Below are 15,149 nucleotides of genomic sequence, written 5' to 3'. Positions count from 1 at the left end.
AATCTATCCTGGCATCTTGACAAGACAGAAGACTTGGACAAATTTCTTGAATGTGGTATATAGCATTTTACATTCTACAGCATATAGTGTAGCATCCAAATCTCTAGTGGATAATTTAATGCTAAAATATACTCAAGAATTTACATGCACAAATGCATATAAATGGTTGATGAAATCATCAAGCATGGTTAATTTGCCCTAATTTCAAATAATTACTAATTTTTACTTTTGAAAATATTTTCAATAAAGGCTACACTTATATCCTTAGTTGAGCCACTTTTTCTGTAGAGATGGTTAATGTTATAGGAAGTCTACAAATTAGAATTGAAAATTAGCGAAAGATATATTTAAACAATGTATTTCTATAAATAAAAATCAGTTGTATAGCCACTTACACATCTCAAGTAGGATTTTAAACAGATTATTTTTCTATTTTAGGAACCATGAAACATCATCACAGTTTTAATAAATCAGAACACAAGTAAATACTTTATTATTTACTATTTGAGTTTTTCTGATTAACAAAGATACCAGAATTTGTTGTGCTGAAACATCCCTTGGCTGGTTATCCAATTATATAACATAATTATTTTCTCTTATCAATTCTAAAAAAAGTTTTTTTTTCAATATGTTTGTCATAAAGAAAATATTTTGGGTTTGGTAGGAGAAAGGAAATGAAAAGTCAGATCTTGACCTCAGATGATATATTCCAGAATCTTTATCCCACCTCAGTATGTATACAATAACCATGTTACCCTTGAGGTAATTTTACTACTCTTACATTTTCTGGGCATGGCTTTTTCATAGGTATACATAATGGAAAAAATAGTGGAATAAATCAATACGAAGAGTCAAATGGGAACATGACTAGTAACATGAAAAGAAGGGAATTGACTGGATGTACTTGGCAAAACTGAGACTGTTTTCAGCAAACTTGCATTTTGTTCGTTTATTTTCACTCACTGAATTCACTAATCAACTCATTTAATAGTTTATTATTAACTCATTAATTAATCAATATATACAGAGTTTAAATCATTCATTAGATTCTTAGTCACCATGGATTAGTGCACAATTTAAAGCTCATGTGCTTGGTACGGTGCTTGGTACTGGGGATGGAATGGTACCTAAACATCCCCTGGCCTTACAGAGATTGCACTGTAACTAACAAGAACATGGTATCATGTATGTAAATACGCATGTGTGCATGGTAAGTTGCTTCAGTCATATCCGATTCTTTGCGACCCTATGGACTGTAGTCTGCTAGGCTTCTCTGTCCACAAGATTCTCCGGGTAAGAATATTTGAATGGGCTGCCACTTCCTCCTCCAGGCGATCTTTTTGCATTGGCAGGTGGGTTCTTAACCAGTAGCGCCACCTAGGAAGCCCAATATGTAAATATGATCCATACTAAAAAGAAACAAGTGTTAGTTGCTATGGTAACATCTGGGACCAACTATCCATATTCCAATTCTGGTAATAAGAAAGGTATCAAGAAATCTTCCCAGAGAAGTATACAGGTATGTAAAAGTATGAGGCCAGGCAAAAAGGATGGGGAGTAGGGTATAAAGAGGTCGTAAGAGGAGAAAACAGAGAATGTTGTAGGCAAAACAAATAGTATGTGCAAAGGCCTCCCAGCAAATAAGAATATAACATTTGGGAAAAATCCAAGAAAGAACTTTCAACTGAAACCCAGACATATGATAAAGTAACAACAAAATTTGGACTCTTATCTTTAGAAAAAAGTAAAATCTAAATAATCAGAACAACTAGTTTAAACTGTAATGAGTGGGAATAAAAGAATCTAATTTACATTAGCAGAAATCCTTTTTTGAAAAAAAATAGAATAAATCATCAACAAACATGTGAGACTGTCCCAAACCTAATACTTTAAATATGGGAAATTTAAAATTTGAAATAAATGCAGAAATACATTTACATGGAAGGGATACTTCAAGAGTAGAACAATGTCAGTTTATCTCCCTTGAATATATAGTCACTGAAAAATCAACTAAAAGCCCAAATGGACTTCTAATCCAATTTAGCAAGGCTATGATAAGTTCATATTAAAAATAAAACACAGAGGAATAATCAAGAAGTGCTTGAAAATAAATAACGAGAATGGGAAACTTACCCTTTAAAATATAAAATATATCAGAAGTTATATTAAATAAAACAATTTGTTCTTTGTGTAGGTTATCAAAAGACCACAAACAAAAGACCACAATAAAGCCCATAACAACAACCCTTTGTTTACATATAATTCAGCCTAGGTGAGAAGCAGTCAATAAATTATTATGGGGACATTATGTTTCATTTTGGGGGTAAAATCACCTTAATACAGGGTAGACTAAGTAGCTGAAGAAAAAAAATTCTAAAAACATTAAAAAAAATGGACAATAGCTTTTTAAAATATTAGCCAACGACTGGTCTTCATAGAGACAAAATGCAGAGGCTTTAAAGGAAAGGGTCTATGGATTTTATATATAAATATATATATATATAGACTCAAGTTATGTACAATAGATTATCATAAGAAAATTAAAAATACAAGCAAAAACTAGGAGAAAATACCTGCAGAACAAACGTTTGTGTTATACATGTAAGTGCAGCAGAGGGGCCTATTTTTACCTTAAACCTCACAAATCAACAAGAAAAACATCTCAGTAAAGAATTAGGTAAAATGGCTGAGAATTAGGTATGCCTGAGGCCCTTCGCTATTCACCTTAAAGTATCACAACATTTTTAATCAGCTATACCCCAATACAAAATGTTTTTGGTGTTAAAAAAAAGAACTGGGTAAGAAACCTGAATAATTAATTTCCAGAAAAACTGCTAACAGCTAATAAACAAAACAAACTCCACTGGTAATTAGGGAAATGAAGAATCAAGCAACACAGTCTTGAAACCATCCTACTGGACATTTATTAATGATGTCTATGTAGCAGACCCAATTGAAACAATATAATCAGAGGTAGTAATGAAAATTATGACACATCTGTACATATACCCAGGAGTAAAAAATCACTGGTGATGCACATATGCAGGGGAAAAGTTAAAATCATGCTTGTATAACTACATGTTATAATTACATATAGAAAAAGTAAAAAGATATGTACCAGAGGAGGGGATAAGATGTGTAAGGAATGCAATGATAACTTTTATATTTTACTCAGATTTTTCAGTACTGTTTCAGTGTTCTACAACAATATTGCATTCAAGTACAAATGAAGTGGTAAAAATGACCAATTAAAACAAAATGAAAGTATAAAGTATTAGGTCTTGTTCTTGCCATGTGAACAAGTAGGTGGCTAGCTGCAAGCTGTTTCACCTTCTTCCAGGAATCACTAAAGAGCCCGATGATTCATGTATCCAGAGCTCTGATGACTCCAAGCCAATGGAATATGACCAAAGTCTCTCAGTCCCTTTCATCTGATATTAGACATGGCAAGCACTTCCTGGCATTCCTGTTTGATAGCCTCTCCTGAATTCTCTGTTTTGCGAGACCTGTCGATTTGCCTGGTATCCTCTGAGCACCTCCCTCCATTCCTTACATACACATATCCATGGAAATTGGCAGGAAACCTTGTCCTGAACTCTAGCCATTTGGCCAAGTGTTATGTCCCCCACCCTCATTTCTACAGATCTCACTTTCATAGGCTTTTCATGCCTTATTTTCAATGAGGATTCAAGGAATGAGACCCCAGTTCAATTCCTGGCTCAGGAAGGTCCCCTGGAGAAGGGATAGATAGGCTACCCACTCCAGTATTCTTGGGCTTCCCTAGTCATTCAGCTGGTAAAGAATCCGCCAGCAATGTGGGAGACCTGGGTTGAATCCCTGGATTGGGAAGATCCCCTGGAGAAGGGAAGGGCTACCCACTCCAGTATTCTGGCCTGGAGAATCCCATGGACTGTATAGTCTGTGAGGTCGCAGAGACATGACTGAGCAACTTTCACTTTTTCACTTTACTTCCCCCCTCATTTCTACAGATCTCACTTTCATAGCCTTCTCATGCCTTATTTTCAATGAGGATTCAAGGAATGGCTCAATCCCATTATCAGGTAGTCTCACCACTTCCATTTTGTAATCTCTTATCTTTCTAACTTCTCTGCTGCTGCTGCTGCTAAGTCGCTTCAGTCATGTTCAACTCTGTGCGACCCCATAAATGGCAGCCCACCAGGCTCCCCCGTCTCTGGGATTCTCCAGGCAAGAACACTGGAGTGGGTTGCCATTTCCTTCTCCAATGCAGGAAAGTGAAAAGTGAAAGTGAAGTCACTCAGTGGTGTCTGACTCTTAGTGACCCCATGGACTGCAGCCTACCAGGCTCCTCCATCCAGGGGATTTGCCAGGCAAGAGTACTCGAGTGGCTTGCCATTGCCTTCTCCATTCTAACCTCTCAAGGGTCCTCAAAACCTGACCCTGAAAAACAAACAAATCTCTCAGTAGAACTGTATCTATGGTGACAACTCTGCACCCCACATTTCCCTCATTGCTCTACCCTCCTAAATTAATTCCTCTGAAGACAGAGATCTCAGCATCATGAGACATATAAACGTGTTCTATGTAAATTTCTAGATTTGTTAAGGAATCTTTCCCTTAACCCCTCTCACCCATTAAAAACTCACGTGCTTGGCATTGTGCTTGACACTGGGGACAGAATCTGTCACTCTGCCTCAAAATAAAGCTCCCAATAGGCAGCTATTGTGGGCTGAATTATGTCTCTCCTAAAAAAGATGTGTTGAAGCTGTAACTTTCAATACCTTATTTGGAAAAAGGGTCACTGCAAATGTGATGTGATAACAAGAGTAAGCCCCTAATCTGACTGGTATCCTTGTAAGTGGATGCAAAGACAAAGTTACACAGGGAGATCGTCATGTGAGGACAAAGGCAGAGATTGGAGTCCTGCAGCTGTGAGCCAAGGAACTCCAAAGAATCCCAGCAAACCACAGGAAAAGAGGGAAAGGAGGATTTCCCTAAAGGTTTCAGAGGGACCATGCCCTGTGGACACCTTCACTTTGAACTGCTAGCCTCTAGGACTGGGCCACAATAAACTTCTATTATTTTAAACCACTTATTTTGCAATACTTCATTGTGGCAGCCCTGGGAAACTAATACAAGAACCAACCCTAACATAAATATATTTGTTTCTGAAACTTTAAGAAAATACAATTCTAAAAAAAAAAAAAAAAAGAAAATACAATTCTAGACATCTTATTCAAGAAGGCTCTTGTTGTCCAGAATTGCTCAATGAAAATGATCAAAACAATCATTCAAACAATCACAAATGTGGCTATCTAATATCCTTTGCTAACCTTATCACTTCTAGTGATAAATGTAATCTCCTCTGCTCTGATATGAATTTCATAAATCATTTATAAAATCAAAAAATACAGCTAGAACTTCTATAGATATGGAGAGATATAATGACCAACAAGAAACTGCCACTACCTCAAGAAGCTGAATTTGAATTGTAATGACCATTGTATTTCAATATAAAATATGGTATTTCTATAACTTTAGACAGATAATCATTATGTTGCAGAAATATTTATTTACTCCTAGTTTATGTCTTGTTCACTGAGGCAGATGTTGATCAAAAGCTTTCCTAGCACTTCTAGAGATGATAATAATTTTTTGCCTCTTCTGACTTTTTAAATTTAAAGAGCATAGCAATTGAATTGCGGTATTGAATACTCCACCATAAATCGTAGAATAAATCTCATTTGAAAGTGGTGTTGTTATCTTTAATATGCTACTGCATCTACTATATTAATTTTAAGGTATGTTTACATGTATATTGTACTGATGTGCTCAGTCATAGCCGACTCTTTGAGACCCCATGGACTGTGGCCCAGCAGGCTCCTCCGTCCATGGAATTTTCCAGGCAAGAATACTGGAGTAGGTTGCCATTTACATGTATATTCATAAGTCTAAGTGGCCTGTTGTGATTCTGTTATTTGTTCTTGCTAGTTTGCTTTCTGAGTTTCATTGTCATTATTCTCTTCTGCTTTTTGGTTTTCAATTTCATCAGACTTTTTACTATCCATTTTATCTAGCTTCACAAAAATAACAGAAGTATAACTAGTGCAACAAATACTATTTGATTAAAGATTTGATAGAACTCACTCATGAAATGCCTTAACTTGATTCCTTGGGGGAGAAAATTCTTCAATGTGATTTTCACATTTTTCCAAGGTTTTGATTCAGATTGTCTACTTCTTCTTGGGCTAATGTTAATTATTTGTATTTCTCAGAACAGTGCCCATATTACTAAGATTTTAATACCCATAACTAACACTGTTATTTTAAGCTTCCATATGTCTGAATGCAGGCCCATTCTCATTCTCGATATTGTATACTTGAGATGTTGTACTTTGTCCATGATCTTTGCCATAAATTGTTGATCCTTTAATAGAATAAGCTCTTATACTTATTCATTACTTCCCATTGTTTCTCCATATTCTACTTTATTAGCATTTTCTATTTTTAGTTCTCTTAAATTTATTAGTTTATTGTATTACTCCTTTCCTAGCTTTTCAGATTAGATGAGTACTTACATTTTTATAGAACAAAAATGAAAGCTAATTTATGGTGGCAAAATCTCTATTATCCACAGAAATAATCCCCTCTGTTATGTAAGATAATCAAGAATTGATTAAACCACATTAAATTTATTATCTGCATTCTGAAATCTGGTGCCTAATGAAATATTCAGTGTTCTATTGAATTCCCTGTTTAGGTAGCAATTGGAACAGACTGACTGGGATAAATCTATAACAATGAAAGAACACTGAGTATTTTTCAGATGAGAAATCAATTATATTTCTGATGGCAGTGAGCAGTGTAGTTAAAAGGTTGAAAGTCGGCTGTGTATTTATAAGATTTGACAGTGTAAATCACTGGGCAATGGTCCATCTGACTTATCCCTGAAAATTTATTACACCTGAAAAGATAAATGAGTATCATAAGGCAGATCTGTTAAACTGGCCTTCAAACAATGCAGTTGTGGGAACAATTGAATTTTAATAAATTTGACAATATGAATAAAAGACTAAATACAGGCTATGCAATAAATGTAATACATCTATTGCTATTAACAGTAGAATTGTTAGAAGTAGGCAAAATGGTTAACAGGGTCAAAAGGTACAAATGTGAGTTATAAGATAAGTAAGACCTGGAGATACAAGGAACACATGGCAAAGTGACTAGTTAATAACATTATATCATATATTTTTAAAAGCTGCTAACAGAGAGATGCTAAATAAAAGTTCTCATCACAAGAAAAAAAATTTGTAACAGTGTATGGTGACAGATGTTAACTCAATTTCCTATAGTGGTCATTTTGCAATATAAATAAATATTGAATCATTGTACATCTGAAACTAATAAAATCATACATGTCAATTATACCTCAACACAAAAAGGTACAACTAAGTACTGTTTTAAATTTCACATTATAAAAAAAATAAAAAAATAAATAAATTTCACATTATATGACTATAATCTGTAACATGGATTGAAGTGGTATCAGAATGTGATCATGTTTAGGCAATTAAAAACAGTTTCCACAGTACTTTCTCAAAGGCAACTCTTAGCTCAGACATACAAACCCATGATGTTTTTAACAAAATAGTACAGCCTGAGTTTAATAAACTAAGGAACTATCATAAAAAAAATTAACTTATATTTTTGTTAGATTCCAAGTATTTTATTTCTACATGAAAGGTGATTTGAATTAACTATTTTCCTGAATTTGAAAGCTGTATACTGAGATTTTTTTCCCCTCAAAATCTTGATTTATTTCTGCCAGCTTGGGCAGAAATACTATTGCTGCAGCCTTATAGCGTCAGAACATCTTAAATTCAAATACTGGCTCCTATACTGTGTGTGTGATCTTACACAAATTATCTGAGTTTCATTTTCCTTTTTGTGTAGATATCAAGTGAAGATAAACTGTCATAACATACATAAGCAACTAACATGAGTGGTTAGGACATAAATGTAATTCAAGTAACTGTTCCCCCCCAAAAATTTAAAATTATTCCATCATGAGAGTTGCACTATAAAGAAAACTGAATGCTGAGGAATGGATGGTTTTGAACTGTGGCATTGGAGAAGACTCCTGAGAGTCCCGTGGACTGCAAGGAAATCCAACCAGTCCATCCTAAAGGAAATCAGTCCTGAATATTCATTGGAAGGACTGATGCTGAAGCTGAAACTCCAATACTTTGGCCACCTGATGCAAAGAACTGACTCATTTGAAAAGACCTTGATGCTGGGAAAGATTGAAGGTGGGAGAAAGGGACGACAGAGAATGAGATGGTTGGATGGCATCACCAACTCAGTGAGTTTGGGTAAACTACGGGAGGCCTGGCATGCTGCAGTCCATGGGGGTTGCAGAGTCGGATACCACTGAGCAACTGAACTGAACTGATAGCTATACTTATGCATTGCTTGGATATAACTTGGTATTAATTAATCTTGTATAAAAGAAGTCCTCAAAGTTTTAAAATCTTTTAATGCAATGCTTCCTAAACTTCAGATATAACCATTTATCATTAGTACTATTTCTTACTTAATAGTTTTCCAAATCATTCTTTTTTTCTCTTTTCCCTCCTAGAACAGTATTTGGTTGTGCTAGTTATATTCTTAAAATATAAACATAAAACTATCGGAATTAATTTAAAGACTATGTCTGGCTTCTTAGAATCACCCTGAGTCTGGTCAGTGGCGGCAACCCTGTCTTTAGGAATTTTATTTTGAAGTTACAAAATGAAGTATGTTTCCAGGTTATATTCCAAATAAAAATTTCCAGCAACACGATTTTTTCTATAATTTACAAAGCACATAGATTTATGAACACTGAATATGTTTTTTTAAAAAATCTAGGTTACTTATTTAAGGCAAAGTAGAGGACCTAATAGGAGCTTGTGATTCTCAACAGCTTTTACGGCTCAGTGATGGAGAATCTCAGTGGTAGAGAATCTGCCTTGCAAGGCAAGAGACACAGGTTTGGTTCCTCGTCTGGGAGAATCCCACATATCTCAGAGCAACTAGGCCTGTGCACCACAACTATTGAGCCTGTGCTCTAGAGTCCAGAAGCCACAACTACGGAAGCTCGTGAGACCTAGAGCCCACGCTCCCCAACAAGAGAAGCACCACAAGGAAAAGCCCTCGCACTGCAACTGGAGAGTAGCCCTCACTCGCCTCAACTACAGAAAAGCCTACAGCAGTGAAGACCCAGCACAGACAAAAATAAACAAATAAAACTATAAAATTCATTGATAAATATGAGCATTTCAGGTTAACTACTATAATAGCTGCATTAGTTTCAGGTTTTGGTCATAAAGCATCTTTAAGAGACTTAACTGATAATATGAAATGGGATTAACATCTGCTGCTACCACAAAGGAATGTTATTGGGCTAAAGTGAGCAAAGTAAACTCCTTTACTTTCAGAATTTGCAATAGAACGAGGAACAATTTCTGTAGAGAAAGTCATGTGATATAGCATATATATCTTAAAATATGTTTATTTGTCAAATAGTCCTTAATTGTCCCTGAGAAAACCTTGTTTTTTTTAACTACATAAATAAACAGAAAAAAAAGATTGCTCCTAGGTATATTTGATACCAGGAATATTTATGATATATCGGTTGCAAAATATTTATTGATGTATTTTATTACTATTAAAAATCATTGAAGGATTCACCTATTTTGAAACCACAATTATGTAGCAGAATTCTGGGAACCACATGGGTTATATAACGCAATACAACAAAAATCATTGCTACCTTTTCTTGTGGAATTGCCTGTTCATTTAAGCTAACAGTTAAGTGTAGTTAAAGAAACTTGCCATATTAGAAACATTACTTTGACACTATTTATGACATATCCCATTTCCTACAAAGGGTGAGGTGGGGGACCCAATCTTGTTAACAACCACTTCTCCAGCAGGAATTTTCCTTAGGGTTTAGGGAGGTTTATCTATTTGTTTTCACAGTTTATATATGTATCCACAGAGGGAGCTATAAAATGCAGTTTTAAAATTATATCTAAAGTGTATTCATCTAATTGAGTAAATTTCTCAAAGAATAAGTGTGGGTAGACATTTTCTTTTTCTTTCAAACCCTGCCCAACAAATATCACCAAAAGATAGTTAACTGTTTAACCAATGGCTGCAGATGAGACAAACAAGTTCAGAGACGAGATGCTAGTTGTTCAGCTTTCTTCCCCCCTCCTCGAAAATGTATAGAAAATAGGCACAAGAAGCAAAGTGGCCATAGGTGACCCAAACTGCAAGGCAAAAGGTCCCTCTGACAATATTATTTTCAGAGGCAATAAGTAAATAAACATTTGTATAACTTTATTAAACTGATAAGGTTCTTCTTTATTAAATAATAAACTATGAATCAATAATATATCATCACATTATTTAGATGAAGAAGACATGGGGGGCACTTTGCTGGAGAATGTAGATACATCCATTCAAGAAAAGAAAAAGATGTTATCTCAAATTATTTCAGGGAAATGATGGTTTTATATATACACACATATACATATATTATATATATGATGAAGTATAAAACAGCAGAGATCTCATAAATATCAAGGGCTGTATAACTGGAGAGGGAGCGTTCCACTTGAAGGCACAAGTTAAAAAGAGAAAATTGAGCACTGCAGGTCAACACAAAATACATATTGATCTCATTTAGACTACAGGCCAAAAGACTGAGCCCCCAGGTTTAAAGTCTAGGAGGGAAAAGCCAAGCTAGATGTAAAAACAGGAAGTTAACCTGAGCTCAGCTTGTCTGTTTTCCCTTAAAAAATATTGATTTTGGTTTGGTTTTTTTTTTCCTGAAATTTTTAAAAAATATATGTGCTTTGAGGTTTAGCCATTTTAAAAATGAAGTTGAAAAATTAGTTTAATACTATGGATACTGCATTGCAGTCATTAAACACAAGCCGTAGACACCTTATGATGCCTGTTCCCTTTCTACAGGGAACTGGTCCTCCGCCCTTCTATTCCAATCCTGGAGGCACTGTCAATGGAGGTCTGTTTCAGTTAAGAAAGAATGCATGACCCTAGGGAGGTTAGTCAGAACCTTCTTCAGGATTAATAGACACACCAAGACAACTCCTTCAGAGCCCGAGAACACTCTATATGCACAGAGGTGTAGGAGTCATCTCATTAACATAGACAGAGTCCCAGAAAAAGCAGTGAACCCTGAGGAAACCAAAAATACAAAAGAGAGACAAATACTCAAAACATAATAAAGCACCTCGATCTATTTGTGCCTTCATCTAGTCAACCCCAGGAATTTTTCAATTATGGGGGCTAATAAATTCTCTTTTGTGTTTAAGCAAGTTTAGACTAAGATTCTATTACTTATAAAAAGGTATCAAATACAAGAGACAGAAGAGGATTTCAGTTTAACTTGCATTTATCCACTTACATCTAACTGCACCTCCTGGGCTTTTCCATTCAAAGAACAGAAGAGCATTTTCCCCCAGGGATTTTTCTAACCTAACATACACAAGCATTCCAAATTATCCCATTACCCCAATCTAATCATCACTACCTTTGGAGGACAGGGTGGAAAAAGAAAAATATTATCTTATCTGGTAACTTCCCAGTTTCGGTGCATGTTCTATACATACTTTGACACCAGCAATTCTTTAACAGAAGATAAAATCTACCACTAAAAAAATCAAGATATCAAGTATATAGAGCATCATGCACAGCAGTCTTATTTTATGAAGCCAAGTACCAAGGTACAAACTTTAAAAAAAAAAAAACTAAAAGTATTTAAACCAATTTTTGTATGTTATATGGCATACTACTTAAAAATTTCAGCCATATTATGTCAATACACAGGAATATCAATGATGTGACCCAAAACAAAGAGTTGTAATACAAATACCATCCATTTGCTAGCCTCAGAAGCATGATTCATGACAAGACTTTCAGAATATTAGCTATCATCATATCCATTTCCAGAAGTGAAAGCGATAGCACCGCCCATTACATGTTTCAAAGATAACAAACCAGGGAAGGCAACGCATACTCACAAATTATAAAGCATGTCAGCCATGTTGCTTCGGTAATACAAAGCATTTCTATAGGCGCTTTCAGCTTCAGAAATTTTGCTCTGACTCTTGAGAACATTTCCAAGGTTACCCCACGCTGCCAAAAAAAGAAAGAAGTATTCAGACTAGTGTCATTCTGATTATATATGATATACTATCAGGCCGTCAGGAAGTACCACAAGGAGAGAAAAAAGCCTCATAAAACATCTTTAAGAAAGAAAATTTATTTCCTTTAAACTCAAACTGGGGGATCACATGTGAAAGCCTAAAAGATGATGATTATGTCTCAAAGCAAATATATACACATACAGTTTATCATAAGGCCAAGAACGATGTTACCGTAAGATCACCTACAAAGATTTGAAGCTCTTTCAGATTTCAGTAGAGTTTTTCACGAACTGAAATTATTGTATTCCTACTAAACCAGAAACTGTAAGAAATGATCTTAAATAAAAGTGAAGTCGCTCAGTCGTGTCTGACTCTTTGCTACCCCATGGACTGTAGCCTACCATGCTTCTCCATCCATGGGATTTTCCAGGCAAGGGTACTGGAGTGGGTTGCTATTTCCTTTCTCCAGGGGATCTTCCCCACCCAGGAATCGAACCCGAGTTTCCCACATTGCAGGCAGAAGCTTTACCCTCTGAGCCACCAGGGAAGCCCAAAGGTTTCATTCAAATACAAAAACACTGATAAATAACAGAAGAACTGGGAATCAAAAAGAAGATAACTAAGATCAAAGATATATAGAGGCTTAATAGTCATCAGGATATATCAACAAAACATTATGCTTCTAAAAATAGTTATATATATATGGTTTACTCAGATATAATGCTTTTACACATTTCCCACTAATAAATTTACAAGTGGGAAAATCAGTAAGTTTGTATCACAAATAATCACACTTAAAAATTTACATTTTCAGTATACCCTTTATTTTTCACTCCAAACAATCATGATTCCTCAATATTATAAGATACCCCATCACCAGCGGCCCACAAAGCAAGGCACTCAAGCAGACCTACCCCTCAAACTTGGATGCTTCTCTTGTCCTTTTTCTTTCCCACAAGGAGATAGAGTGCTGGGCCCTCAAACCAGAGTCCCTCCCAACTAGAAGATGAGGATGAGAAGGCTCGTGTGTGTCAAGATCTATTTACCTGGAGAATTACTAATTCTCTATGGAGAATGAAAGGGTTTGAGATACCAATTTTTAATGCATAAAAATGTATAGAATCTTTCGATCCCAAATTTGCTCACGTGCCCTGTAATTTAACACTTTGTGCCTTCATTTACTAATCGGCAACATGGGGGAAAATAATATCTCCTGGGTTTTTTGACAAGGACTAAATGAGTTAGTATATGGAGAGTGTTTAAGATAGTGCCAGCCATGTAGCAAACACTCAATAATGTTTGCTATTATCATTAATATCATTGTAATGGATGCTTTTCACAGTTTACAATGTCAAGCATTGCTTATAGGAACAGGATAAAATATAATGCACTTTACAAATTTAGTATTATCTACAGAGAATAATAATCTTTCATCCTTGGAAAGTCATATACCTTTTTTGGCTTCTGATGGAGAACAGAGGAGAAGCATATACTTACCATTATGCAGTACCTAATCATGCCACATGTCATACCATATACACTTGAAAAATATTGTCTCACTGGGCTCTCAACATAGTACTGTATATAAAAATCCTGTCCACTGCATGGATAAGGAAACAGACTCAGAGATACAAAAGAACTTGCAAAGTTAATACGGGAGTACGAAAGCAGAGATTTCAATCCAAGGCTTGTTTTTGGTATTTAGTTGCTAAATCGTGTCTGACTCCTTTGCAACCCCATGGCTGTAGCCCATGAGGCCACTCTGTCCATGGGGTTCTCCAGGCAAGAATACTGGAGTGGGTTGCCATTCCCTTCTTCAGGGGATCTTCCCAATCTAGGGATCCAACCAGGGTTTCCTACATTGCAGGCATATTCTTTACAGTCTGAGCCACCAAGGAAGACATTTAAGAGGATATTTAATACAAGTCTCTTAGTGTTGGCTGATAGTAGAAAGTAATCAACTTATCCATTAAGGGAGTATCAGGCGAAACTTTATGGATTACTATACAGCAGTGAGAATCAACAAGTTCTGTGTAAATATTTTAACAGGAATAGACCTTGAAAAGCCAAAAAATATTCAAAATACCTAATGCACTGTCACAACATTACTTAAAAATATTAAAAATTCATTCCTACCCAAAGTATCACTATATACTTTATAAGGATACATTATAAATCCAAGGACAGAAATCAATTACATTAGGCCAGTTGCCTATGATGCAAAGGTATATTTAAGCTGGGAACAGAGATAAAAGGGAATAATACATGAATTAAAAGAGGAACTTTTTAGGGATCATCCTGAAAACTGGCCAGCAACTAAGGAATATAATTGATCTAACTTCTGCAGCTGGGAGAAGAAAAGGGGGACAGAAGGTAGGTGAGGATAAGAGAAAAGGGGAAAAGGAAAATTAAGATCATGCCACACATTCTTTTAAAATAGAGATGGAGGTATCCTATATCCTACTTAAGGAATAAAGGGTTTTAACACTGACTAAACTTTTTCTTGTGTTGATATTAAGACAATTCAAAACACATGTTTGAGGTTATCTTCAAATTTGCACTTGGTAAATTTTATTCTGGACCAATTGAACTTAAAGATCTTGTATTTTACTAATATTTAATGTCATTTTCATTTTTAAGCTCATATATGTTATTCATTCATTATTTCATGCAGTAATCTTTAAAACCCTTCAGTTTTATTGGACTAAAATCCCTGGAATTCTTCTAAGAAATTGTGATTAAAGTCTAAAAGAAAAAGGATCCAGTTTTTTAAAGTCTGTATTTTAATAGACAGTGTGCTGAGATGAATTCAATTCTCACATTAAAACACTGGAGATAATAAAGTACTTATTTGAAATTTTAAAAAACTGTAATTAGTTTATTCTAAAAACATCATGTAATTTTTGAAAGTTTTTCCCAACAGCATTTCAAAATATTCAGAGTACTAATTCT

The 15,149-nt window shown here is 35.2% G+C and overlaps 1 protein-coding gene across 2 annotated transcripts in view; it reads right to left on the bottom strand.

Annotated features, from left to right (window-relative positions):
- TMTC2 (transmembrane O-mannosyltransferase targeting cadherins 2) overlaps positions 1–15,149 on the bottom strand; it is a 385,731-nt gene that overhangs the window by 153,932 nt on the left and 216,650 nt on the right. For both annotated transcript variants that reach the window (XM_043880553.1, XM_043880564.1), the window contains one exon: positions 12,072–12,186. In XM_043880553.1, the coding sequence (XP_043736488.1) occupies positions 12,072–12,186 (115 nt within the window). The remainder of the gene's footprint in view (positions 1–12,071; positions 12,187–15,149) is intronic.

Source organism: Cervus elaphus, chromosome 3 (genome assembly GCF_910594005.1).
Source record: "Cervus elaphus chromosome 3, mCerEla1.1, whole genome shotgun sequence".
Classification (NCBI taxonomy): Eukaryota; Metazoa; Chordata; class Mammalia; order Artiodactyla; family Cervidae; genus Cervus; species Cervus elaphus.
The sequence above is the reverse complement of the archived record's forward strand: the minus strand, read 5'-3'. Positions and strand labels throughout refer to the sequence as shown.